General features: G+C 43.7%; 1 protein-coding gene across 2 annotated transcripts; it reads right to left on the bottom strand.

The window, feature by feature from the left end:
- Nucleotides 1–568: 568 nt before the first annotated feature.
- On the bottom strand, nucleotides 569–20296 carry zcchc2 (zinc finger, CCHC domain containing 2). Of its 2 annotated transcripts, none has more exons than XM_085362595.1 (14): nucleotides 19325–20296; nucleotides 14784–14904; nucleotides 14338–14408; nucleotides 13123–13194; nucleotides 12174–12274; nucleotides 10291–10394; nucleotides 9781–9843; nucleotides 9068–9122; nucleotides 8826–8952; nucleotides 8029–8096; nucleotides 7806–7867; nucleotides 6689–6781; nucleotides 5157–6611; nucleotides 569–3941 (listed from the first exon to the last, which is right to left on the bottom strand). In XM_085362595.1, the coding sequence occupies exons 1-14, from the start codon at nucleotides 20114–20116 to the stop codon at nucleotides 3880–3882; spliced, it is 3246 nt and encodes a 1081-aa protein (XP_085218721.1). In that variant the 5' UTR covers nucleotides 20117–20296; the 3' UTR covers nucleotides 569–3879. The 2 variants fall into 2 exon arrangements, with proteins under 2 accessions (XP_085218721.1, XP_085218720.1); XM_085362594.1 differs by having other exon boundaries at nucleotides 9760–9843.
- Nucleotides 20297–27273: the final 6977 nt, after the last annotated feature.

Here is a 27273-nt window from a genome sequence, read left to right on the forward strand (position 1 = left end):
TGGGAACAACAAGTAGGCCTGCAGAGCGAGAGCGAAGTGCTCTGATAGGGTGATATGGTACTACAAGGTCGTTAAGACTGTATATAAAAGATGGGCATAGTTTCCAGGTCTAGAAATTGAATGTATAGAAGTGTTTAGGCGTTCCCTGTGCCTGATTTGGCACCGTTCCTTCCTGATGAATCCCAAAAGTAATTTGTGCCGCTAGCTGGAATCAAACCAGCAACTTTTTGCTTACCAACTAAAGCTTCTTAAAGACAACAGTCCACCTTTAGTTAGCCTGCTAGCATTCACTGCTACTTTCAAACTATCGAGCTAGTTAGCTGTACAGAAGCTAAAATGTTGACAAAGCTGTATGTTTAACCACAAAGAGACTGATTGCAGATGTCAGGGTAATCTCGTCTTGTCACAGTAAAAGCTGGAGTTGATCTTGATAATATCTGGTTTTCATGGCTGGTCGTTTACCCAACCAGGAATCTAAACGGTGCATCTTAATGTGCACAGCAAAATACAGGCTGCAGCCAAATCTAAAGGACAGACGGACACGTTTTATTTTTATTTATTGCTTTTAATTACAGAAAAAAAACAGGAACAATTTGCATAAAATCCAAATTCCACTCTAGAAATATTTGACCTTTCTGGTGTGCAGATATCAAAGAGTACAGTAAACATTGATGAACAGTACAGCATTTTTCTAACCATTCAAAGGTCAATAAAATGAAACTTGGGTTTATTTGGTGTCCTCAGTATGTACACACATGAATCCCCTCTTCTTCATCCACATCTTCTCACTGCTTGTGATCCAGAGCAGTGGGATCGTCAAGCCTTGAATGAAAAGGAAGAACTTCAAAGGGAAACATGAATAAAGCCCATCTACAGTTTTTTGTTTTTGTGCATCTCTTCAGCAGTTTTACATGAAATATCTTGTCGTCGCCACCACTTGCTTCTCTTGTCACCCAATTTAAAACATCTGGGGGGGGAGGATCCAAACATGTATGCATAGATCAACTAATGCACTGACAGCAGGCTGAGCAATGATGGAGGACAGACGCGGCACAAAAACAAGCACCATATCCACAAAGCTCTGAAAACAACCACTGAACAGCCTGAGTGCATCAAATGGCGACCAGAAACGTCAGCGTCTTCATTAATAAATAAAACAATCCTACATTTGTGTTAGCGACGAGTGTTCTCGAACTGATCTCATTTATTTTGTACTGACAACTTAATTGCTTAAATAAATGTTACATATGGAACCCAAAGAAGAGGTGGGAATTATGTTTTTGTCAAACTGCATTTAAAATTCTAATATTAAAATGTGTCAAAGCAAGCTCATCACCCGCTTTCAACTATAGCCAGCTAGCTGCTTGGAGCAAGAACAGCAATGGTGCTGAAGACATTCAACAGAAATGTGGGAACAGCCTCCTCTGATTATTTATAACCAAGTTTGTTTTACAAGGCAACTCGTGCTGCTCAGTTAAGCTGCCAAGCTTCTGAATGGCTGCTCAAAAGGCTTCAGACGTCACTGGTTAATAAGCTAATGTTAGCTAAACAGAAAACTAGATTATAACCTTATCCAAGTCGTTAGCGCTGCGAAGGAATATTACACTAGCAGCTAGATTCAGCATTAGTTACTCTAAGCTGTGCTGACTGACTAATGTGGGCAGCAGTTTGCTTGGAACAGTAAAGACTGATGTGAAAAGTGAAGCCAGTGCCTTAAACGTGCAGTATTATTCTCAGTGGCCATCAGGGGGCGACCACTATGGTTATCGAGTTGTGACGTGTCACCGACAGGTCATCAAGCCGTGTCACAGATTCTCCTCACCTGCCAGTTTGAGGCCCGGTAACAAACATCACTAACCAGTGGGTGATATCACAGTGGGTGATATCACAGTGGGTGATATCACAGTGGGTGGGCCCATTGTGTACACCGTCTATGCCACAGGGTTGTAGTGGCATAGTTGTAGTTATCAGCTAAAACATAAGGGAACAGCGACAGACAAACTCCATTATAAACTAAAAACAGATTAGAAAAATCTTAGATCCTCCTTAAAAACTTAACATTGGGTTATGAATTAAGCCACCTTTAATTACACTTATATTCTACATGATCAACAATTAATTGATGTACTCTCAACCACTTTGGGGCTCCATATTCACACCTTGCCTTCTTTAATCTGTGTCAAAAACCTCAAGAGAATATTTATCGCTTTAAATCTGCTGTTCTGCTTTTCCACATCAAAATAACTCTAAAGTCCACCTTAAAATATTCAGAAATCAAAACTGTAGATCTTTTCAATTGATTCAGTTGAATCCAGAAAGTGTCAGGTGTCTGTGACAGCGTTGAGTTCAGCCTGTAACTGTCAGAGGCTGGACCCACCCAGTCTGCGCTCTACAAGTCAGTTTCCATGTTACAGCTTCTGCCCACAGCACGAGCGCTTCGTGGGAACGCTGTATGACACTTTGCCATTTAGTAGATCAAATTAAAGGCTAACTTTGGTTGAAAGAAGACGAGTTTTGCCTTTCAAACACTCCACTGATAATTGGTCTGGAGCTTCCCGGATCAATGACGATTCCAACAGGCCAAACTATCAAACTGGACCCACCTCAGACCAGTAGTTGCTGTAAATACACCGGCCCAGGTAACGCTGGAGGAGGGGCCCGAGGCAACACTTCTGCTGCTCGACCATGTTTGGGCAACACAGGGTAGCTAAAGTTGGCCAAACGTGAACATGGTTACAGCAGAGAAAAGGATGTTTCCCAACAATGCAAGTGGCCTAAACTTTAATACTAATTAATGCAAAATGTTGGAGGGGGCTTGGATATGAAGTAAACTGAACACGTTTGCCTTTCTGACACGACGAGCCAGCACGTCTCAGTTTGATGCACACTCCGAGCATGGACGCTAAAAGGAAACAGCTACTAAGGTTTAAGAGAAAAATAAATAAATCAGAGCAACATGTTGAGGACCAAACGTGCTGCCTGGAACAGAACTGGTCTGACTCATTACCTGGAATCTCAGTTTTATTTCTACAGTATGTCGCTTCAACTTTTTCCACTGTTAGCCATCAAAATTGGTTCTACACCTGAAACGACGTTTTACACAAAATGCTGATCAGTTGGCCAATTCATGCAGATTTCAAATGAACACCAATAAAATGTTTACGTGAACGTGTATCCGGTGCACAATGTTGTAGTGGCTCCTGCTTCTCTATAGTGCATCTGACCAAAAAAAATAACTTTTAAAAAATGGAAAACAATAAGAAAATTAAATTACAAAGCAGCAGCAATTACCCTTCAACTAAAAACACACCAAGTGGCAAAAATGCGTGAGATCCATCCACTCTGAATCAGCTTCCTCTTTAAACATACATTCAAAAACCTTACAGCAAAATTGAAAACAAAATCCATCTTTGATTCGTAGTCTTTGAAAACTGCTGTACAATAAAATCGTGAACAGTTAAGAAAAGGCATAAATACGCTCTTACAAAGAAGTGTTTAAGAAGCTCCCAGTCGAGACCGAAGGCTCCGCTTAATGTTAAAACTAAATATCCTCAAAATAGCTTTCACTTCCTAAGAATTAATAAGTTAATCATTTCCGACCCTCAGTGCAAAAATATCAAAAACCAACTGAAAGGGGGTGGGGCTTCGAGTCACATGGACAGTTTGCGTGTGCAATGAGTAATCCCCACGGGATGAAGGTTTCTTCCAGGCACGAGTACTCGGGCTTTGTCCACGGAGCCCTTGGCAGGTCGGTCCTGTTCAGAGGATGCGGTGGCGAACACAGAAGCTTGATCACGCTGCTCACAAACAGCTCCCAGGGAAGAGGCTGCCGCCATGGAAACGAGGTCGCAGGAACTTCCTCCATCCTCCTCGTGTTCTTCAGTCAGCGTTGTCAGGGCCGTCTGAGATGTGGGACGGTGCGTACTTTAACCGGAACCCACCTGTGACACACAAACGCACAAACATCAGCTCGCAGTGGTTCATCACAGCACGACTACATGACACCAACAGTGTTCAGTGATGCCGAGCGTGTTTGCTGAAGAACAAACAGAGAAAAGGAAAACGTTACTATTTGACGGCCCGCGCTTCAGGTTTGTGTTATGACTGTGGTTCGACAAACCCACACACACTTATTTTGTGCACTACATTACTCTACCTGTGAGGAAGGACAACTGCAACTGTAAAACCCATCACAGCCCTGAAGTGTGAGCTGGTAATACTGAAGATTATACATTTGTACACAGTAGTGCGATTTATACCAATACAGCGTGAATGTGCAACACACTACAGCAAGCTGTGCGGGCAGTATCGCCTGCATCACCTGCCAAGACTGCAGACGCACTAATGCAGAAGAACACAGCAGCGCTAATGGAAGCGTGTCACAGAAAACAAAGTTCAATGCTTTCACTCCACAACAGCATCACTGCAGCGCACGAGCATGTCAAACACCGGCACCCTGGAGCTGTAACTCTGAATGGGTCCATGTTGATCCCTTTCATTTATTTTGATGGTCCTGTCGAGTAACGGTAAAAATACATTTGATCATTTTTTAATTCATGCGTTTCCTGAGTCATTAATTTTCCGTGGGAAGACACAACGGGGCGATATTCATAAGTGGGCAGAGAACGCGAGGTTTACCCACAGGAAGTGGAGGTTAGTCGACTAACAAAATAATCTTTAGTTGCAGCCCTAGATGCCATCAGCCTGTCCTAACCAAACTGTTTCTGTGGAAACGTCAAGCAAAAGTGCAGATAAACAAAAACCCTACACTGCCTCGTTTGTGTTCAAAGTACCTTCAGAAAACCTGACCTTTGATCTTGAGGTCAAGGTCACTGAGATTTGAACTTGGACCCACAGTATCAGTGAGAAATCCCACACCGCCTCATTCTCGTACACAAACTTTGGCCTTTTATGGCTGATAACTGTACTTGTTTGTATTCAGCTATTACTTTGATTTTAACGTAGGAGGTGACACTGCGGTGTTGCACACATGCTGCATCTCACTACAATAATGTGAGCGACGCAGATTCTTCTGCCATATCTGAAAGCGCATGTTGTGAACCATGCACAGCTGAGTAAAGACAGCTACAAATATACTTCATGTGGAGGATCAGCGCTGCCTTCTAGTCTTTGCTGAGTGTTGGTGTCGCTGTTACCTTGTTGTGTGGAGTCAATGGAGGGCTGGTTGCATTCGTGAGCAAAGTGGCCGCTCACACCGCAGTTATAACAGGACACGTTCCCGTTCTTCTTATTGACGCCACCTCCCCCCAACAGAGAGGGAGGCAGCATCCCCAGGGGAGGGTACACATGCTGGTAGACATGGTGGCAGAACGAAGTGTTTGGAGCCATCGGCTGCTGGAGGCTGTAGCTGGCGGCTACCACTGCTGTAGCCTGCGTGGCCAGCATGTGCGATGGTACCTCTGCATGACTTTGGGTGTGAGTGTTAAGGTAAGGGGATGGATGTGCTGGAGCAGCACTGGGGAAGTAAGGGGGCATGGAGGTGGGTCCGTTGGCCTGGTGAGGAGGGTGAGCCTGGGTGAGGTAGCTGCTATTGCACAGGCTTGTGATCTGGAAGAGCGGTGGAGGAACACTGAACATCTGGTGCGCTGCTGCCATCTGGTGGCCAGGGAAGAATAAAGGCGTCTGACCCGAGGCGACGCTCACACTGCTGCTTCGGCTGCCGCAGTTATTGTGACAGCCACACGTCCCGCAGCCCATTGGCAGCTGCTGCGGTGCTGCTGGCTGCTGGAGAGTGAGAGGGCTACCAGGAGCGACCGGGGTGCTTCCAGTGGAAGCACTGCTGTTACTGTAGGATGTAGAGTCGCTGTGTGCCGTGCTGTGTGTAAGTGCTGGGCTAGAGCTCGGGGCAGGTCCAGGGGTGTGTGTGGGCACAGCTGGTGGAACAGCAGCTTGTACTTGTCCAGGGGCCACGGGTGCCCCCAGAGATGGCATTGGGACGGGGGGCAGGGCGTAGGGAGAAGGCAGGGCAGACGGTAAGCCTGGGCGCTTGCTTTGCGATGTCTCCACATGTGGTAGAGAAGAGGCCAGGCCCGGGCTGATGTTGGCTGGGTCTTGGCAGGTTAGTATTGGAGAAGACATGACGCTGACGGGTCTGATTGGACCCTGGTGTGAAACCTGCGGTGCAGCAGGTGAAGATCCACTCCCCGGCGCTCCGTCAGTGCCGCCCTGGCTGTGAGACAAAGCCGTTTTGAAGCCCTGGATCAAGGGCTGCATGGCAGAAGTTCCTGCAGGATGCAGTCCAGTAGGTGGAATCCCAAAGGTTTGGACAACATCCCTCTTCTCCGGGTCGTCCACAATTCCAGAGACGGCTGGAGGCAGTGTGGGCATCGGAATCATTAGCGGCCCTGGTGAGGGCTTTCCCTCTGGAACCATGCTCTGGCCAGGAAGTGAACCCAATGGGAGCCCAGCATCCGCAGCTCCGTTGGGGAGTATGTAGCTCACATTATGCATGAAGGAAATATGGGGGAAGTCTGCTCTCCCCTCCAGGCTGCTAAAGGAGGCCTCCGCCAGCACAGCAGAGTCAGTCTGGCCGGTGAAGAACATGTCAGAGCCTGGTCCTTTACAGAGCTCGTCACAGGGGCTATCTGTATCTGACAGAGGACAGCAATGTCATCGCTTATCTTTACAGTGGCTGTATTTAGAAAAAGGGCGTGTGTGATAGTTTTACCTTTGTTGTGTTCATCCTCACTTTCCAGGCTCTCTGGTCCTCGGTGCTGTGGGCTGGATGGGGAGCTGCAGCTTTCTGACGATGAACCGCCATCTGCAACAACAACGTGTGTCAAAGCCAACCAGCGCCCATCTACTGTGTATGCAACAGGAAACACAGCACGATTGTTAACGTGTCCTTTACGATACGACAAGATTACTGATGAGTTTATTAAACTGGTGACTGAGACTCTGCTTCAGCTGCAATTCATGAGGAACTCCAGCCTGTAAGAGACGGCGTTATTATTAGTCATTTACTGTCTACGAATACCGTACCATGCAAGCAGCCACTAGGGCCATGTCACATGATAATACAGAAAAATAACTAGTGTGTTTACATTCCTGGTGCGCACAACAGCGAGACAAGCCTGCACATGCCAGAGAGGGACGGCCTCTGATACAGTGTTGCCAACTCATCAGTAAGGAAAACAGCTATTGGCTGTCCTAAAAGTCGCTAAATGAGGTCATCACCTAATTTGCATAACTGGTCATGCTTATGTTAAAAAAACCAAACCACCCTAAATGCATTTAGAATATATTTAGAACTACAAATGAAATTCTTTTAAAAATTATTGTTTTAATGTCACGATCCCACCTCCTTCATCCAGGCTTGGTACTGGCAAAAGTGACCTGAAACAGGCACTCTGGCAGAGTTACTGTGTGTGTTTAAGTCGTTTTAAACCTTCTGATCCACAAAAAGTACTGACTGCGTTACAGTCAGTGCGGGAGCAGCGGCTTCGCTCCTGCGCGATTCATTTGCAGTTTGGGCGCGTAGGGGTCAGCATCTCCTGCTCCGACTGCAGCTGTGGGCGACTGCTACGTGAGAATGACCCGCCGCCTGTGAGCGCTTTGGCACGGGCGGCACGCTGCTTGTTGAGAGGAACAGCGATGCGATACGTGCTTTCACGTCAAAAAGTGGTCATAAGTCTGACTAATAACACCAACAAAAGTCGCTTTTTAGAAAAGAAATAAGGTCGCTAAGTTGGCAACACTGCTCTGATGGACTTGGAGCTGCTTCAAAAGCATTCAACAAAGCACCGTCCTGTTGAAGTACACTGCCTCCTGCTACAGACGCTTACCTTTCCTCGGGGCTGCCACCAAACACCCGTTGGACACAAAGGACTTGCACTTCACCTTCTCCCTGAAAACAGGAGCACATGGGAGACCATGTCATGTTCATGTTAACACAGATGCAGCACACTGTACACTAACGCACAGACTGACAGAGCCAGAGTCTAATGACTGCTCAAACGTGTCACACAGGGTAAACGTGGAGCCTCTTAGCTCGTGAAGCAGACCTACCCTTCTGTGGGCAGCACTCTGCTCTTGGTTTTGGTGGCTGGGTGGCTTCTCTTGTCTGTGTCCTGGTGCTGTAAGAAAGCGAGGAGTCATTAACATGCAGCTCACAGCTCCCCTGGAATGACTCGATTTGCCATTAATCACTTTCAGCTGTTCAGCTAGCAGCGTATTAGGGGATCCCTACCAATTTACACAAATACTACACAGAGCTGGAGCATGAGTCAAAACAACAACAACAAAGAAAGAAAAACGACCCTGTGTAACACCAGTTTACACTGAGAGAAGGATTCTGAGGAGTCAATCCCATCCAGGGCTCTGAAATAAACGGGTTATGAGTGAGATGAAGAATGTGCTTTGTCAGCAGACTGTCCTCCACCTCTCAGTGTTTGAGCGTGTTAGCGAGATAGCACAGAGCACTCCCCTTCACATGGCACGTCCAATCACAGACACAGGAGCAGCTGGGTTAATGCAATCATAGCGGCCTTCAAACCTCTGCAGCCCATAATGATTAACAGTGTTGGTGAAATGGTGCTCACTGTGCTCTGAGCTTTACTCACAGGACTGAACCGAGCTGCTTCTGACAGCGGCTGGTGCAGCGAGGAGCTTACCTGCTGCACAAACGGAGCAGATTGCAGCACAGCAAGCTACCATTTCTACAACACTCGTGCCAGTGTTAGCAATCATATGGCTGCTGTGTGTCTCAGTGGCACGCTGAAGTACTGCTGAGCACGAGTAAGAACTTCTTTAATCAAAACAGGTTTCTGTATACGCAAGACAAAGAGACTGGCAAATAACCCGACCTGCTCGGCTTCCTGGCTGCTTCGCGGTGCGCAGCTCTTCTTCCTCCTCTCTGCAGGCCCATTGAGCTCTGCGGCGTGTCCTCCCCTGCGAGGGTCCACCTGGGAGCCTTTGGCACCCGACAGACCGCTGAGAGGAACACGTGCTTTTGGTTAATACGTTTACGTGCAGCTTTTTTCTGCTTCACTAACAGTTTTTTCAATTCTGGAGACAAAAACAGCGGTGAAGCAGAGATCATACTCACAGCTGGCATGGACTCTTGGACCCGTGCTTCTTCTTGTGTCCCTGTAGATACGACTCTAGATTTCACAGGGTTTAAACAAGAAAAAGTCAATGATGGAGGCGCTCATCCAACTCATTGTTCATTACAATTCACACATTATTACCCATCAAATGACAAATGTGAGCACAACTAGGGTGAAGCACAGTGCACAGGTTTGATTACATTCTGACAAAGGAGAAGCGATTCATGTGTACTGTTAGCAGTGGCTGTAGGACCAAAGACTCAAATTTCATTTAATACATCATTTTTTTACAGCTGGAAAGAGATAGCCCATCTCTGTGTCTGTAAGGTAAATGGCTTTAAAACTAAAAGTCGTCCAGGATTAACAAGCTTTATATAAAGTATGAGCAGGACGAGGCCGTGCTGACTGCTGCCCGTGGCACATGATGGGGCAAATATAGCTGTGAAATATGAGGATTGGAAACAGACTCAGCTTTTCCGACTGACCTCCAAAAATAAACACTAGTAAGACTCGAGCAGCAGGCCTGGTTAGCTGGCCATGCCTTTGTTTTGTCAGTGCCCACAATCACTTCTCAATCAGCGATTTACACACTTCCATGCACTCCTCCCCTCATCATGCTGCACTGCCACCAGTATCATAGAAAAACAACCCGCTCCCCCCAAAAAAAGAAAAACCAGAAAAAAGCGCGGACCTGAAAGCTGCTTCTTCTCACCTTCCTCCTGACTGGAGGCATCGGAGCAGTCTCCCTGGTAGGCTGTGCCCAGCTGACAGTTGCCTGTTCAAAAAAACCCCCAAAAACACAGAAAAGGTGAAAACTAAAGCACAAGTGATGAAAACCACTTTGTTCCATATGTCTGATCACTCAAGACCAAAAACTGCACATCTGTAGCATTTTATTACTTTCATTACATAAATAGAGAAAACGAACTAAACAGGAAGCCAGAGAGGTTCAAAATGTAAAATCAATAAATACAACATTACACAAAACAGTTCTTGTTGCTTTCTCCGGCTATTGTAAGGCTCCATACATGAACCTGAACTGTGACTGCGCTCCCTCACAAAGGACCAGAGGACATTATGCTGGTGGACATGCGTGTTTCAGTGAGAGGAGGTGAGACCACCGACTCTTCTGCAGGATGATGCTGCAGCTTTCATTAACAGCTGACCTTTCAGACAATTGCATGATCTAACATGAATATGAGCATCTTGGCCTTATACTCACATCTGCTACAAGTAGGTTTAGCAGCGTAACTGGAATCACAGTTGAAGAAGCTGCAGACCTTCCTGGCCTGCCTGAACAGCGGAGGTGCAGACAGGAACCTCTCTCTACAGGTGAGAGCAGAGAGACGGCATGAGTGAAACAAAAACCCTAAACTTAGACTTCAGAATGACACCATTACTCTGAACACAAACTCCTCCTCTGAGAACGTGTTTGGCACGATTATTCATAGAAATAGTCACTAGGACATAAAAACTGCACGCACAGGGTGGAGCTGACAATATTTCCGTTACATTACACGATCATAAAGGCTTGAAGAATTCACAAAAATATCCATGGACTTTCTTCTGCTTATCAATTTCAGATTTGCGGGAGTGCATGGAGAGGCTGGGTACAGTCTGTACCAGGGTTAACACAGTCACACTAATCACTGGGTGCCCCCGTTCTCGTAATGACTGTACCAACCCCCCAGTCCATAAACATTGAACCTGTCGTGCACTGTGCAAGTTTTAATGGCCCATAACTGCAGCCAACAGTGAAGCAAAAAGCTTTGCTCCAGCACTAGTTAAGCCTCGCCTTATACAAGATGAGACACAAGACAAAAGTCTGACAGTGGGCCGGACTTTGGATGCAAACAAAAACAGTCCAAGCAGATAGGTTTCAGTTTCCCCACTCGCTCCACAGTCTCACTTCACACTAAATGAAACTGGTGGAGAGGCCACACCCACTGTGTGGGTGTGTTTTATCAGAAATGAAAGGGAAAACAACAACAAAAACCTCTCTGGGTTGACTATCCCTTCAACCAAGAATGAAAACCAGCCCTGTTTAGCACGCCTGACATGTATTACAGGGACCCTTACAAAGCTTTGCAGATAATGGTCAGCCCCATTTGACAGAATATCATGTTCAGCTGTGCTTTCTAGGTCAAGGGCCCCCGCTCCTTTCCCCACCCTCCAGTACTGGCATGATGGGGGTGACGGGGGTCCAAACACAGCCCCAAGTCATGTTTTACAGTTTGTCCTGCTGGTTTGTAGCAGCAGCAACAATAACTGACACACAGCACACTGACGGAAACGAAGGTACTTAAAATTCCCACGGAGCTGCTTGTTCACAGCTATTTTAAGCTCAAGCTTTCAAAATAATACAGCGATGCTTAGCTAATTGTTTTGGTTTACATTTTAAACTGGCTGTATTGATATATAAAGAAAAGACAGACGATGCTGTTCGATTTGCAAAATAGTGTCAAACAGGAGGATTACAGTCTGACACTAACATGCCCTTTGTTTCTCAGTCTGCCCTCCTCATCACATTGTGACTACATCTTAATCTCTGGTGACATTTTCCCTCCACACATGCACACACACACCTGAGATAAATAACCGCAGGACACTGAGAATCTCATCCAGCGTTCCTTCACTGACCTGGGGTCATTCCATTCAAGTCTACTGAGCGCCTCAAAATGCCACAAAGCTTCTTGCTTGTTTTCGAAGTAAACTGCGGCACAGTGAGGAGTAGGAATGCATGTCAGATTTTTTACACACAGGAAATGATGCTGAACAACGTCTTTGGGTAAAGCAAGACAGATGGTGACCTCTTATCCTTGGAGAACTCAGAATAACAGAACAAAATGACCACAGTCGCGACTGCGGCAAGTCCTCGGTCAAAGCTGCAGTCCACAGTGTTTCCACGTGATCAGATATGCGAATGTCAGAAAACGCCAAACAAGATGGAGCCGAAACATTTGAACACAAGCTAGCCACAAAAATGCTCAACAAAAATAGATATTCCTCATCAGAAACTGGCTCATCTAGCCAGAGGTCAAAAGGAGAATTTGTCCCGCAGCTTTTTAAGATTTCAGGTGAACAAGTGGGCTAGATGTAAATTACCTGAGGTTCTTCTCCACCTCCCTGCTCTCATACTGGCCCCCCTGGTTCAAAAGACTCAAGATGCTCTTCTCAAAGGACTCCGTACACTGATCCTTCGGAAGCTGCAGAGAAAAAGAGGGAAGGTGAACAACAGGAGGGATGCACTGAAGCATTGCCTGCACATACAAGTTTTCATTATGTGTCTTCAAGACCTCGACTTCCTTTTTGTGCTAAATAACCAGCTTTGGGTTCAATGGCGTGGACTGAAGCTGTATTACCATAATGTATATACGATGGTACATCCCGATCACCTGTGCACAGATTAGTTTCGTACAGGACGACGAATAAACTTTAGTGAAACCTCCCACTGTGAAAATGCTTCTTTTTTAAAAACTGGCCAAACATTTGAAATTGGCATCTGGACTCATACAGCTGTTACTGATGGAGGTAAGACCAATCAGAAAGTGGTCCGATTGCCAATGACAACTACTCCACAGTATCCTCAGCAAGGTTCCCCGGATACAACCGTCAGAGCTGGTGTGCAGATGTTACACAAGAAAAACATTTGTGTAAATGCTTGAAGTACAAACTGCTGAGAGTGCTCAGTGTAGAAATAATCAGTAATTACCAGTGTATCAGTCCTATTTACTAATGACACTGCTGTCACTTTGTTCTGCTGATGTGTCTGCTGAAGTTCTGACAGTGAGCCATTTAACTGTGCTGATTAAATGTTACCTACAGCTTCGTCCATTTGCCACAACGTCTTTGCATCGTTTACAACAAAACAGACCTAGTTGCACATGTGACAGAGACACACTCAGACTGAAACCTCTGTACAATCAGAAAACCGTCTTAATTATATATCTTTAAAACAAATAACAGTTCAACAAATAAAGGAATATAACAACACCCAAAGTTCTTTACATATACTTCTGCAGCTCTTCTGCTTTAATATTACTGCTGTGATTACCTTCAGGAGGAAGTTCTCCAGCTCAAAATGGGTTTTGGTCACTTTGCTGAAAGAGGAGTCGGACCACTTCACCTGAAACAGCAGCAGGACACTCCATCACTGCAAAGCCACAAGTGCCAAAAACACCACACAGAAGGACTGCACTAGAAGTTTACCGCACAGTAACGGCGTGAAGACACCCAAGCAGGGCAACGATACTGAATAAAAAGCAACCTGTGAGCATAAGTGGAAAAAACAAACAAACCATTCAAATAATACAAGAAAAAACAAAACTTGTGTTAAAAGGAAGATTGGCTTACTCTCCTGCTAAGAAATCGAGGTGTGACATCTTTTCTAATCTCAGGAGTTGCTCATGTCAAAAAGATAGAATAGAATTCAAAGTTAAAGTTCTGTTTATGAGTGAGTGCACTACAAAGATACGTCAGAGTGTCTGTGTCTTATGCATCAGCAGCTCCTTCCAGTCCAAACAGAGCTGCTGGCTTTACTGTCAAAGCTTAGAAAAGCCAACAGGACAGTTGGGCTCTTCTCCAATTGTTTAATGATTTCTCTGCACACAAGCAACAATCAGGTTACTTTGTTCTATAAAGATCTAAACAGACTTCTCAAGGGATAAAGTCACCAGCTGTGACACTGACACGCACCACTGAAAACGGGATTTTTCTGAGCGCAACGGCCAAGTAGGTCAAACAAAGTAAAGAAAATACAGGAAACTATCTGGGCGTTATCATAGGCACATAACTGTGTGTGTGACAATAGGGGCACGTGTAAAAGCTGCATTTTTCTTGCATGATCAAGTTCACAGCTGCAGGTGTTGGTGGCAGAGCAGAAAGCAAGTTTCTGTACGTGGTACTGAGCAGGTATACGAACAAAAAAGGAACAGACAAAGTTTCTACAAGAAGGAGGAGCCTTAACTTTCTGTCACTATCACATGTGGTGAATATAAGGGCAAACAAACTTGTTCAGACCCGCCTGAGAAGCAGCAAGTTAGCAAAACAACCAGTGACCCTTTGCCTGTATACACGTGTATTTGGAAAAGCCAACGACAGGAAAAAGACAATTTATTGCAATAACAGACTTCTTATTTTGAACTGTCAATCATGCAAAGCTACTCAAAGGTTAACAGTAAAAATTCAGATTTGTAACTTAACATCACAGCTCATCTTTGACTTGACCTGATCTGAAGCAGTGCCCGAGAGTGCGTGTGCGGTTACCTACCTCAAAATTGTATTCCTTGTCCGTTCTCTTCCGACAGATGCCCCTAAGCACAATTCCCTCGATATGCACAGCTGCACAAACACAGAGGACACACTAATGATATCGTTTTTCCATAAAAACAGCAACATAGCTAATACCGTCTTCAGACACAGTAGTACAGGTCTACTGAAAGCCTGTTGAATTATTTAAGCCCATACAATATCAGGGTCACTTCAGCACCTGCCATGAATAAATCAGCAAGTAGAGAAAAATGTGCATTGGCTTCTCTGCGGCTGTACAAAGTGCCAACATAACAAAAACCATTAGTGCCTTAGAAATGATTACAGCAAAGAAAAAGAGCTACTCGTGAAACTGACTCAGGGCACATATCAAAGCTGCCACGATCTCAGTTGCACCTGCAGCACATAATTGCCATCGTGTTCAGTATGTGCACCCTTTCTATTCACCTTCTCTCTGTGTTGCCCTGCGGCTGGACCGTCGGCTCTGGCAAGGTGGATGGGAGGCTGGACACTCTCCTAGCCCAAGCCCTTGAGAGGCCAGGTAATCTCCCTTCTGGCCCATCAGCTCCTGGAAAACAAACACTCAAAGTTGGAAACATAATAATTCACTGCACGCTGAGCTCTACTTAGAAAGTACTGCATTTCACAAGTGTCACAGTTACCTATGACATTTCAATTTAAACAACTGTGGGTGCAAATTACTAAGGCAAAGTTCGATCAACACCACCAGTGGTTTGTTTTACTTTTCCCACAATACACAGCTGGAGATCAATGAAGGGAATTGGAATACTATCCCAGGATCTCTGATGGACCGATCCCATATTACGTATCAGTATGTAATTCGATACTGACGTAAATTACTGGATCGGATATCGGAGAGAAATAAAAAATGTAATCCGATCCATTAAATATCAAAAAAGCACCTCACAAAACTTGCGACACGGCGTAACTCGGCTCATAACCGTAGCACGTCGGAGCAGTGTGCTCAGTGATAGAGCGGCTGTGTGTATTTGTAGTCTCACTACCAAACCAGCATTTCATCTCTGAAGTGATCCCAGAGAAGTAAAGCAAGTGTGTAAGTTCATCTCTGAATGTTTGTAAAGCTTAACAAGCGATATATGGAGCGACTGCCTCTCTCTCTCTCTCTCTGCTGCTGCTACTTCAATCGTGAAACTGATCAGTGATCAGCTGATCGGCTTTTCTGTCGCGAGTCCGTCTCTCTTCTTTGTTTTTGTCTCACTTTGCACCAGAAAGAGGAAACCAGCGGCTGAACAACAGCAGCACGTTTAAGCTTGATCAGCTGTTGTTGGAATTTATTTAATATTACTTTCTACACCAGGATCTTTTTCTACAGCTGACGGCTGTAACTGTGCAGGGGCGGATCTAGCAAAGTTTAGCCAGGGGGGCCGATAGGGCAATAACAGGGAAAAGGGGGCACAAAGACATACTTTTCTTTCTTATTCTCATTTAAAATGTCGAGCTTTCAATAAATAATTATCTGAATCTGACACCCAAAGTTTTAATCTGATGTTAAATATATAGAAGTCCATTACTGTATATAGTAACTGTTAAGTCTAATATACTAGTAAGCTATAGTACTTTTTCCTTTGGGAAGATACCATCTGTGCAGTCTGCAGTTCTGTAGAAGAAAGATGTTGAATCTATTTTATTATTCTTGAAAAATTATTTATTTCTGTGCATTTTTTCTTTTTTCCACACTGCATCATATTAAAGTTGATTACATCGATTAAGCATCATGAGGTGGAGGGTGGGGGGGAGCTGCTTACTCTTTAAAATACCAGAATAGGGAGGATGGAGCAGGTTTAAGTTTATTAGATTGATCAGTTTTGCTGAACTATGAAATATTTTGGGTGCAGTGTGTTTTTTTACATACAGATATAACAGAATAGCCTTACTGGGTTTTTTTTTTTTTAACGTCAGTATGAACTTATACAAAAAGCAGCAAGATATTAAAAAAAATCAGTTTTATTGATTAAAAAATTCACTATATTGGATTCATATCGGTATCGGCAGATATCCAAATTTATGGTATCGGACATAAAAAAGTGGCATCGTGCCATCTCTAATCTCTGAGTACATTTTTCAGCTTTTTCTACGGAGTGTAAGACTAATTGCAGTGACTTTATAATTCACTTCTGACACAAAATGAAATCAACGGCCCAAAGCAAATATTAGTCTGTGATAAATTACAAGCCAACAGGAAACATGAACCCACAGAAATGCTGAGCAAAGAAAGGGAAAAGAGCACATATGCATACATAATACAAATAGTACAGAACAGAGCCAAGCTACAGCATCCGTCTGTGGGTACAAGAAGGCCAAGCAAAGCACAACATTGTGTCAGTCACAAGGGATGAAACAGATTATGTATGCATAACAAAACCCCAGAACCCTCCATTTGTTTCAAACCCTTCACTTTCTCTATGTGTTTGCCCACATTTGACAGTGGCACAGTCCAGAGACTATTCTTTAAAAAGGGCACGAGTGATTTTATTAAGAGCAGTGCATCTTCATCAGGCAGGGTTCTGGCTCACAATGACTTCATCCTGGGACTCGTGGAGCAGAAAGCCTTCGAGTCAGAGATACAGACACGTATGCTGCTACTAGCATAATGTGACTGGGCTGGAAACTAAGTCTCATGACCAAACAACTCACACTTTGTTCTATTAAGTATCTTACATGGGGAATAGCGACTGCTATTTCCTGCTACATATCCCCCACGTGTTAGGCAGCAACATGCAAACTCAGATCCCTTAGAGTGGCTGAGACTCTAAAACGAGTGAGGGGTTTCTCATGAGGCAGAGGGAAGGTCTCACCCTTGAGTGGCTACAGAAGAGCTTTGCATTCCTCACATGACTTCAGGATAGTTAACTGAGGTTTTGTTCATTCCTAAAATAAAGCTGAAACAATAGTTTAATAGATAAAACTATTAAACCGTTTTCTCAATGCGGCCGATGTTATTATGCCCTCCTGTACGCTTCAACAGAGCCTGTGGTTTGAACTTTATCCACTTATAACACAAACCTGTGGAACCAGGTTTAATGACTGAAATCAACAGTTTGTACCTAATTGGAATCAAATGAACTAACAACTGCTGTTTGAAGACAAGAGGGACCACCATGTTTACACAGAGCTACAGGACGCTCACATCAAGAAACAGCTAAATACTACAGAAATGATATTAATATTTCAGTTTCAGTCATTGGGGAGCAAAGTGAAGCCTGTTAAACAAAGCAGGCTTACTGAGTTGCTTGGATCCTCTTATAGAACAGAGAAATCACTGAAGTCTTAAACACAGACTGGTGAGGAAAGGTAAGAAAATTCAGAGTGGATGTCACAGTAAACCTGCTTATAAAAAAATAATATTCAGGTAGACAAAATGTCCTGGCTTTGTATGCAACTTTGTGATGCATTTCTATGGTATATCTTTGAATTATATTAACAAATCTGGAAGCAGATTAGACGAAACAAAAAGCAGCCAGTTTAAAGGATTCAGTCATAAATGGTGTTGATAACAGCCCAAGGAGGTATGCTAAAAAAGCTATACATTGATAACTCAATATACTTATTAATGTCACGAAGGAATCACTTAACTTGGCTGGGTTATAATGACACCTTATCCACTTTATAGGAGGTTGTGTTCAGGGGTGAGATTTAAAAATCCAATGAAGAGAAAAAACAACAACATTTTTTGCAATTTTTGTTGCCAATAGATGGAGGAAAAACAGATCAAAGGAGCAGGGGTCACACTGCATCTCTGCTGCTCCCACTGATATGTCAGTGTCTGGTATTGTATACAGTGTCATCAGGTCCCCCAGCAATAATGTGTCAAAAATGTCGTGCTGCTTGCAGGTACATTAACATTACATTGGCAGTGCCAGCAGTGGGAACCTTCTTTCCTTTAGGATTAACATCCACACTGCTCCATGTGCAATGCTTTGGACAAGTGGTTTTACGTGACCTTCCACAGGCATTAGCAGAGAACTACTGAGCAGATAGACCCTCAAATCAGACATGGGGTTTTAGCTTTGTTGAGCACTCCAAGCCCTTTTCACCAGAAAAAGTAACCAAAGATGAAAGCTGAAAAATTTAAAAATGATTTTAAAAAAATACTTCAATGCAGTTTAAGCCTGACATGAGATTTGAACCACACTTCCCCAAGTGAAAGCTTTCTGCATCTTTCTTTTAACGTGCAATTCTTACAGTTAACACTACTCATCTTATCTGGCTGATAAGATTATGAGATACACTTGCAGGGAGTCCATTTCCAACTCGTGCTTTATTTTGTTTGTATATATATTCTAAAGCGTTTTAAAATAAGACACCAAAACATGTTACCAATCCCACCTTTCATAGAAAATCAAGACCACACCAGCTAAAAGGAGTTTTTTGATGGATGGATGGATGGATGGATATTCAGCTGTGTGGCTGGGTGATTGTTGGGAGATCGGCTCTTTATCAAACACCTGCTACAGCACAGAGGCGCTTGGAAAGCGCTCTGTTTGAGAATTAGTGCTGTCAGAGGAGCGCTTGGCATTGCATCTGAATATAGCTTTAATAAGGGCATAACTTACCCTCCAATAAGCTTGTTATCGACTTACACTGTAAATGGCGGTTAGACAGATGATGGTAACCCATACAGTTAAACAGCAGGCTACAAAACAGCTCCGAGCGTGCGACAGCGTGTAACAGCTGCCCAAACTGTAGCTAGCAGCAGGGTAACCGGCTGGCTTTCATGTTAGTAATAGCATAGTATAATGGCAGCTAATGCTAGCAGAATAATGCTTGCTCTGAGCCTACTCTACCAGTATGTGACATCATTTTCATGTTACGTAGTTTGAAATACATGTATCTAACGTTTTTCCCCACTTTAACCAATTCTGCTGAAGAACACATTTTAAAGTTGGGCGAGTTTAACAAGCTAGCTTAGGATTTAGATGGGCTAAAGTTGGTTTGTTGCTCATTACCGTTGCTTGGACGTTTGATCTACGCTGGCGTTGACGCTTTCCCTCCTCCATAGCAAGCTCTATTTTGTCGAGCAGTTCCCGAACAACTTGGCGTTGGTGGAAGTGGAAGGCTGGGTGCAGGGACGCCATAGTAAAAAGCAGCGCAATCTGCTCCAGAGGTCCTCCGGCTGTGTCGTTTGCAGAGAAGCCGCAGTCTTCTTCTGAATCTCCGTACATACTGTCGGCCTGACACGGCGAGTGAACGTGAGAGTCCCTAAATGGAGGGAGGGGGCAGTCGTAATTTCTGCAGAACAAGGCCGGGTTGACATGGCTGAGTATCCGAAAGAGTATTCCAGCACATTCCCTGCTGTCAGACCCGAGGAGGGACAGGCAGACTAGGAGTTTAGACCTGATCACTGGGTCAACCACGTCCGCTAACACTCCCAAATCGCTCGGACTATTTGCTCGAAACTCAAAGTCCCGTAAAACATGGTAATCTTTTCTAGCGAGATCCTCCAAGTAAGATCCTAAAAAACGGAGCTCCAGGGGTTGGCACATATGCAACAGCCCGCACATGAACTCGATACGCTTAGCAGGGTTTAGGTGCAGGCCGAACCACTCAAAGACGCTCTCCTTGTCCAGTTGTGCTGGATGCACCGGAGGTCTGGGCGAGTCCCCCAGCTTGTCATACGCCACGGAGGGAGATGCCGCCCCGAGAACATGTTGGTGCTTCGGCCGACCCAATGAATCGTTCTTAGCCGTTTGGTTACCTCCTTCCTCGCCCGTTTTCGTCGGTAGCTTCATTTTCAGCATTATCAGTGCTACGAGAGAGCCTTCAAAGTGTAGACGACGGACCAATATACATTACTGACAACCTCACACTGCCTCGTAATACTGAGCGAGAACCGAATATCCGTCGTTTTACCGTGTTATTACTGTTAGCTAAGCATCTGACGCGGCGCCACTACAGAAGCCCTTTTCACGAAGTTACAATCTTCTTCTACTCTGCATTAACGGCAGTGTGGCAACTACTGTTAGCTCATTGCTGCCACCGCGCGACTGGTGTTGGAGTTACAGTGGCACAATGAAATACTGTACTTGAAAAACTCAAACGTAAAATCAAATTACAGGCCTGTAATTTTACTGTAATAGGCATACTCTAATGCAAAACAGCGTATTCTGCTACTTAATTTGTTCAGTGAGATTTAGTGTAGTGCATGAAACACTAAACTAAATCGAGGGCCAGAAAAAGATGCTTCGTGGGCACAGCCGACATACCCATCACCCATTTTTAAAGTGATCTTCAGCAATAGTTCTCCACTATAGGTCACTGCATGGGCTCAGGAAAACTTCCAGAAATCACTGTCTGTGAACAGTTTGCTGTGCCATCCTCAAATCCATGGTTAAAGCTTTATGATGCACAAAAGAAGCCACACATATGAACATGAAACGCCACTATCTTCTCTGGGTCAAACAAGAACTGAAGCAAAGAGAGAAACTGCTCTGTGGTGAAACGAACCTACATTAGAAATTCTTTTTGTAAAACATGGAGGCTGATGATTCGTTTCTAAATTCCACTTACTGATGAAACTTTATTGAACTTTATTGAAGTGCTGAAAACAAGACTTCATTAAAACACTTCTATTTAAAATATAGGATCACCTCACATTTAAAATTGATCAGCAACCCAAAGGATAAGTATTTATTTTAATTAATCTGTATCTGTCCAAATGTGTTCCAATCCCTATTTTAGGGGCAAAATATGCTAAAAGGTTAATATCTCCTGGACAGTTTTTCCAGTTTAAAGCGAAGATCACGAGCCATCAGTACTGTTCATTGAGGCAAGACCGCCCTCTGGAGGAAACATCTGGAAATTACAAGAGTGGCAGTAACTACCAGCAGCACCTCCCATACAAAAGTGTGACAGCGGTATCCATGTAACTAATGCTGTATGTTGAATCTTGAACTTCAAGCTCATTAATAATGTGTTCGGTATATATATATTAACATATTATTTTTTCACTGCTGTGCTCATATGAATACACATAAATAAAGAAAACAAACAAATTATACTACAAAAAATTATGTCAACTACTATAAACAGCCTCCACTTTGCACTTTTCACAATTTTATTGTGAATTTTCAATTAAATCGATTTTCTTTGAGTAATAATGGGCTGAGATTACAGAGAGACAACACATTAGTTTCTCTCAGAAACATGTTAAACATAATTCTACTTTTTTATTGAGCAAAGGTAACCTCAACCTTCCCCGCTCTGCTGTTTGCTGTTACACACAGTTGAGTCTTTTGCTTCAGCTTAATTTTTAAGTACAGTATATGGTTTGATAACACATGTATCCAAATGTTATTGTAGAAAATGATGCTAAAATCCAAGTTTTCCCATGGGTTGGTCTGTGAGGAGCAGACGGAGTGTAACGTGTCATTTCCGTTTGTCAGTGATCGCGACTTTATCGCAGTGATTCAACGTGAGCCGCAGCTGCTTTTTCATCTCTCGCTGCAGAGCTTCTGTAACCCTTTAATTGAACTCATCTCCTGTACAGCTGCAGAAAACAGCGTGCTGTGAAACCACAGTGCTGCCGTGCTTTATTACACGACTGCTGATCACAGGCTCAACACTTGATCCCCTTTATCTCAGACTCAGAGAAACTGTTGTTTAACTTAACAACCTTCACTGAATGAGGCTCCTACTCTCACTTAGCTCAGTTAAGTTTATTAACTGTTTGTTGTTTATTTCACATTGAATGTTAAATGAGTCATTTATATAGTCAGACCTGTAAGCCTTTTTCACACATCTAGTAGCACCGTGCATGTAAGTGTGTGTGAGTAGATCCACACTGGATATACGTTGGTCTTAGTTGTGTCATATTCCGTGGTGGAGTTGGCCACAGTTTACAAAGGCTGCCCTGACACTCCCACTGCACCCTCTGCCAACCAGGAGGAGGACTGTCACTGCCGAGCCAGGCGTCCTCTCTCTTCAGCGTCTCCCAGCAGAGTCGCATTCATCATTGGCTTGTTGCAGCTGAAGGAGAAAAGGAGAAAGGTAAGGACCTGTCAACACTTCTTTATTACACATGCTCTCACACAGTGTAGCTTTATGAGGAGGAAGCCTGGACAGAGTAGCTGTCCATTAGATTGCCAGCTACTCTTCCTTTCCTGGACTTCTCTGTTCTGCCCATCTCTGCTCAGGATAGTGGTTGTTGTTTCATTTACTACTTAATCTGCGATATGCATGCATCTTGTCTAAAATGCGATGTTACCACAGCGTCAGTTTGGTTTGGCCAAAACTGACCGGCCATCAGGACAACAAGAAGCTAAATATACTGCAGAAGTCATACATCAAACTCTGTGATTATGGGTCAGAGAGTTGAGGTCCTCAGCTTTACTGGAAAGCACCAGCCTCCCTGTGTGTTTCTTGGCATGTTTAAGTTACGCTGTCAGTTATGTCTGTTCCCTGAAATAACTTCTAATTACTGTATCCACTGTACAGCAACACAATAAATTGGAAACGATGGAAAAGGTGTGTGCCGGACAGTTTTTAAGATCGTCATGGATCGCATGGAAGAAAAGTGCAGTTTTCAGATGCAGTCACCAATTATCTTTGAACAAGAGATGACAGTGAAAGTTCTGCTCGGTCACTGCAGTTATTTTTGACATCAGCTGCTCGTTGGTTTTTGACAGAGGAAAGATCGGATCTGGTAAAATATTACCTGGTTTGACGAGCAGGAGATACAAAGCAGTGTATTTGTAAAGGCTGCGTTGCAAACAGAGCTCTGTCACTGATGTCTTTGTACCTTTACCTGTGCTAGCTGTGGCTGGTTGAGCAGGTCTGTAGAAACATTGGTTTAAAATGTCAGGTTACCCTGAGCCAACATGTCATCACTCTGGGCAGACAAGATGAATCTATGAACTCTAACCCCTTCATTGTCCGAACACAACCCTATCGCATTATGTTACTTCACTGGGATGTTTTCCACTCTTCAGATCTTCAGGTCAGTCCCTAATCAGAGCACTAATCAAGTTCATGTAACTGTAACACAAATCTAGAAAAGGCACAAAACGTGCTGTTACGTAGAAAGAAGCAATAACTGAGCAGAGAAGAAGCAAAATGTGACTTGAAATTGAAACAGCATCTGTGAAATCTCAAGTAACTGGAAAACCTGACATAAATATTGAGAATTTCATTTACCAAACATTCTTTAGTGAAATCAAAAGTGTACTGCTCATCTTTTAAACAGGAGGCATTTAATCCGACAAGATTAAATCCAGATGTGAAGTTCTCATCACAGAGAACCTCACATCTGGATCTATATTTCTTTTTGTCTGTTACTGCATATAAGTGTTACATGACAATAAACAGGGATAATCAGGCTGCAGTTCCAACGGAACAAAATGTATTTGAAGGATCAGTCCCTGATCTACCTGTGAAACCGCAGGAAATATGTTTTGGACAGTGTTCAGAATATAGAGATAAATTAATGCCAGGATGTAGCCGACGGCATGAGGTCAAAACCGAAGCGGCCTAGCAGAACTACAGGCTGTAAATAAAAGATGGACACTGCTTTGGGGTCTTACAAAGAGAAAACTTCTTCTCTAAACAATAAGAGACAATCGATATATTTCAACTGTCAGAGTTTTATATTGGTTTTGTGAGTAATATTCATGTTCGGGCACATTAACGTTTCTGTTGGGTTTTGATTACACTCATAAAGTGTCATTATCATCTGTTAAAGCCTGCATCGAGTGTTTGTCGTATTACTGAGCTGTTAGCATGCACGAGTAGAAGGCTAGCTTTTTATGTGTGAAACTGGCTTCCATTCGTTATCATCAGTTTATTTCAATTTAAGAACATCTTGCAAGTTTCTTGTATTGAAGCAGGTGTAAAATTCACTTTTTTTAGGCTTGTATCCAATTTTCTCTACAAGGTCATGAAGAGGAAGTGGAGTTGCTTGTCCAGATCAGCTCTGGTGAAGCACACGTACCCTCTTTCTTCTTTTTGATAAGGCTCGTACTTATTCTGCTGACCCTGAATCCACCCCTAGTTATTCTGCGCTAGGTACTGGGAGCTTCCCATGATGCACTGCCTCTTCTTCACTCTCTGTGTTTATATACTCCACTTTGCATTTAATCATTAGTTCTTTTCCACAGCGTGTCTTTAGTCCTGTCTCCCTCCCCTCACCACCATCAGGTCACGGCAGATGGCCCCGCCCCTCGCTGAGCCTGTTTCTGTTGGAGGTTTCTTCCTGTTAAGTTTTCCTTCCTACTGTAGGCAGGTACTCGCTCATAGGGAGAGATCGAATTGTTGGAGTTTTCTCTGTATTGCCCTCTTACAGCACAAAGTGCCTTCAGGGACTGTTGTTGCGATTTGGTGCTATAAACAGTGGAATGAATTGAACTGAATTAATGTCAAGCAGCGTGATGAGAAAGAAATGTAGGAGCTCTTTAACATCAGGAAACACTTTCCTGTTGAGTCTGTGGGCACAATCCCCATGTGTCAAGTCACAATTATTATAAAAATGATATTTAGTTTGTCAAACACCTTTTAGTAAAATAGACAGTAAAGCTGCTTTAGGGCACGAGTATCTTCTGTTTGATACGTTGCCTCAGAGAGTCACGTGCCATCTTTGGAGAATACTTTTTGTAAGACGCAGTGGCATTAATTAAATGATGTGACACATTTATTGTTTGTTAAGCTTTCAGAGGAAATGAGTTACAAGTAGGTAAAGTGTGTGTAGAATGCAGGCGTCAGCATTTGAAAGCATTTTCTAAAGCGGATACAATGTGTCTAACTTCACGGCTAAAATAATACCGTTCCAGATTTATCCACTCAAAATGTATTGGAAAAACAATCATATTATTTTAACTGAGAAAGCTATAGTGTACTTGAACAGGTTGGGATCCAGTAGCAGTGCTGCTCTCCGCAGTCATCATATTACATGGACCAGTGAAAGGCGCTGAGCAATCCCAGCAACATTTATGCACCAGGAATGTTCTGGGATGCTGAAGCCAGCGGAGGCTGCTCGTGTGGTTGGTAAACTGCACTTCTGGTTTGCTAGAAGAAGAGTGAGGTTTTGGAGGAATTCAGGTTCAGTACACACCTCTCCATGTCTACTGACTGATGTGTGGAAAAGAAGAAGCGAGGAATGGTGGATGCAAAGAGAAGAAGCAAAAAGAGTGTCTGTGTGGTTTTTTCCTGACCTGGTAAAGATAAAAACAGTGAACGGTTATGAATGATCTCCACTGGTGTGTTGTTTCCCTCTTTTACTGTTGATGTTCTGTCTTTGGATGTCTTACATCTGTATCTTTTACTTTCTTTTATCCTTTTCCACCTCAGCCATTTAAAGTTGGGTTAAAAGTCCGCCTACTCTCTAAAGGAATCCAGCTGCTATAACGAAAGAGCTGTTTAGGATTTGTACTTGGACAAATACTCTCAGACAGTCAGCCCATGTTTAATATGAGCATCTGCCATTAGAGCAGCATGAAGACAGAAATGGGGAAACAGCATAACTTTAAATTTCACATCAAATCAATTGAATTGCGTCTTTACGTAATTTGTACATGGTTATAATTACTTGTATTTTAAAGTGTTGATCAGGAGTGTGTACGAATCAAGTTCTGTTCTGAGTCTTAGCCGGTCCCATCCAGTCTGACTTATTGCTCTCAGCTTGGGACTCAGCTTCACTCCAGAAAAGAGGACAGGTTGAGCTGATCTGTGCAGGCAGGCAGTGCCTACTTTTGAATCCAGCAGCCATTCATGTGGTGGAGCTAGTTCAGATACGCTGTTATCTAACTGGACAGAGGCTGCTCAGGGAACAGTCGCAAAGCTTCCCTCTTAGCTTAAATTAGAATTTGCAAAGTCATGGAAAAACTCAAGCATCCCAGTTATGGCAGCGTTCGTGCGATGCAAACATTTATCATTTAGGTGAATTAGCCCACTCTGTAGACCAATCGTTCCCATGTGTCATATAAGAGATGTTTGAATTCAGTGCCCATGTGCCAAACACTTCCACTCGCTATAGTAGGAAAAGCACAGGCACAGCTAATAACCTTAATTAGGGCACTGTGCCATTTAGTTGTACAAATAAGCCATTTCACTGAGCTCACAGGCTCATGTCTGAAGAAGAAAGGGTTAGTTGTACCAAAAATGTTAGTGTCTTGAAAAATACTTGCCAGTGTTAGCAACGATTGCCTGCTTTTATGTGAAACCCACAGCTTATGCAGGTTTGTTTGGTTCTTCTCATTAAAGTGGGAATGTTGTCTCTTTTATGGTCGAGCAGGATGATTTAGAAGGCCGGTGGCTTAATCCCCGGCTCCTCCTGTTGCTCATGATGTGTCCGTCGGAGTGTGAGTGTCAGCAGTGAGAGTGCAGAGGTACAGATGAAAGCATTGTATGAGTGTGTGTGGGGGACTGGGTGAATGAGACTTGTAGTAGAAAGTGTTGTGAGTGCTCAAATTGAATAGAAAAGCGCTATATCCTCCTGAGAACCGAGGGAACGAGAATCTTCCCATTGAACTTTTTTGTGATTTCCTTCCTCTCTGGACGTTGTGGAGGCCACCCAAGCAAATGAGATATCTGTGGAAGGCCCTGCATGTCCTTTATTTAGTAGATCAGGACGTAGGAGGGTAGCTCAGAGGACATAAATGAATACGCTGGTTCTCGATAAAGAGACTTTCATAATAGGAAGCTAAATAACACTTTGGTACTGAGGCTGGTGAATTGTTCAGAAATGTGTAGAAGCCATGATGCACAGTCCAGCTGTAGTTTTATTGAAGGATGTAGGTATGAATATACATCTGTGTGCATATGTGTGTGTGTGTGTGTTTGTGGTTCTGAAAAGAAAGATTTGTACAACAGATGCTTAGTATTCACACATAAGGATGAAACATCCACACAAAGGATACTTTATACTTTCAACATGTTAGCAGTTAGCAAAGGGGGCTAGCAGCAGCCT

Source organism: Diplotaxodon limnothrissa, linkage group LG9, assembly GCF_057381915.1.
Source record: "Diplotaxodon limnothrissa isolate DT_005_m linkage group LG9, D_limnothrissa_male_GT1.1, whole genome shotgun sequence".
NCBI lineage: Eukaryota > Metazoa > Chordata > Actinopteri > Cichliformes > Cichlidae > Diplotaxodon > Diplotaxodon limnothrissa.

Bases quoted from the DNA above. Each gene is read 5' to 3' on its own strand.
- zcchc2 (XM_085362594.1), bottom strand. From the start codon at position 20,116: ATGCTGAAAATGAAGCTACCGACGAAAACGGGCGAGGAAGGAGGTAAC. The intron at 14,409-14,783 runs GTGAATAGAAAG...GTGTTTGTGCAG, and splicing joins CAGGGCAACACAGAGAGAAG to CTGTGCATATCGAGGGAATT. The intron at 8,097-8,825 runs GTCGGGTTATTT...GCTTTCTTACAG, and splicing joins GCAGCCAGGAAGCCGAGCAG to CACCAGGACACAGACAAGAG.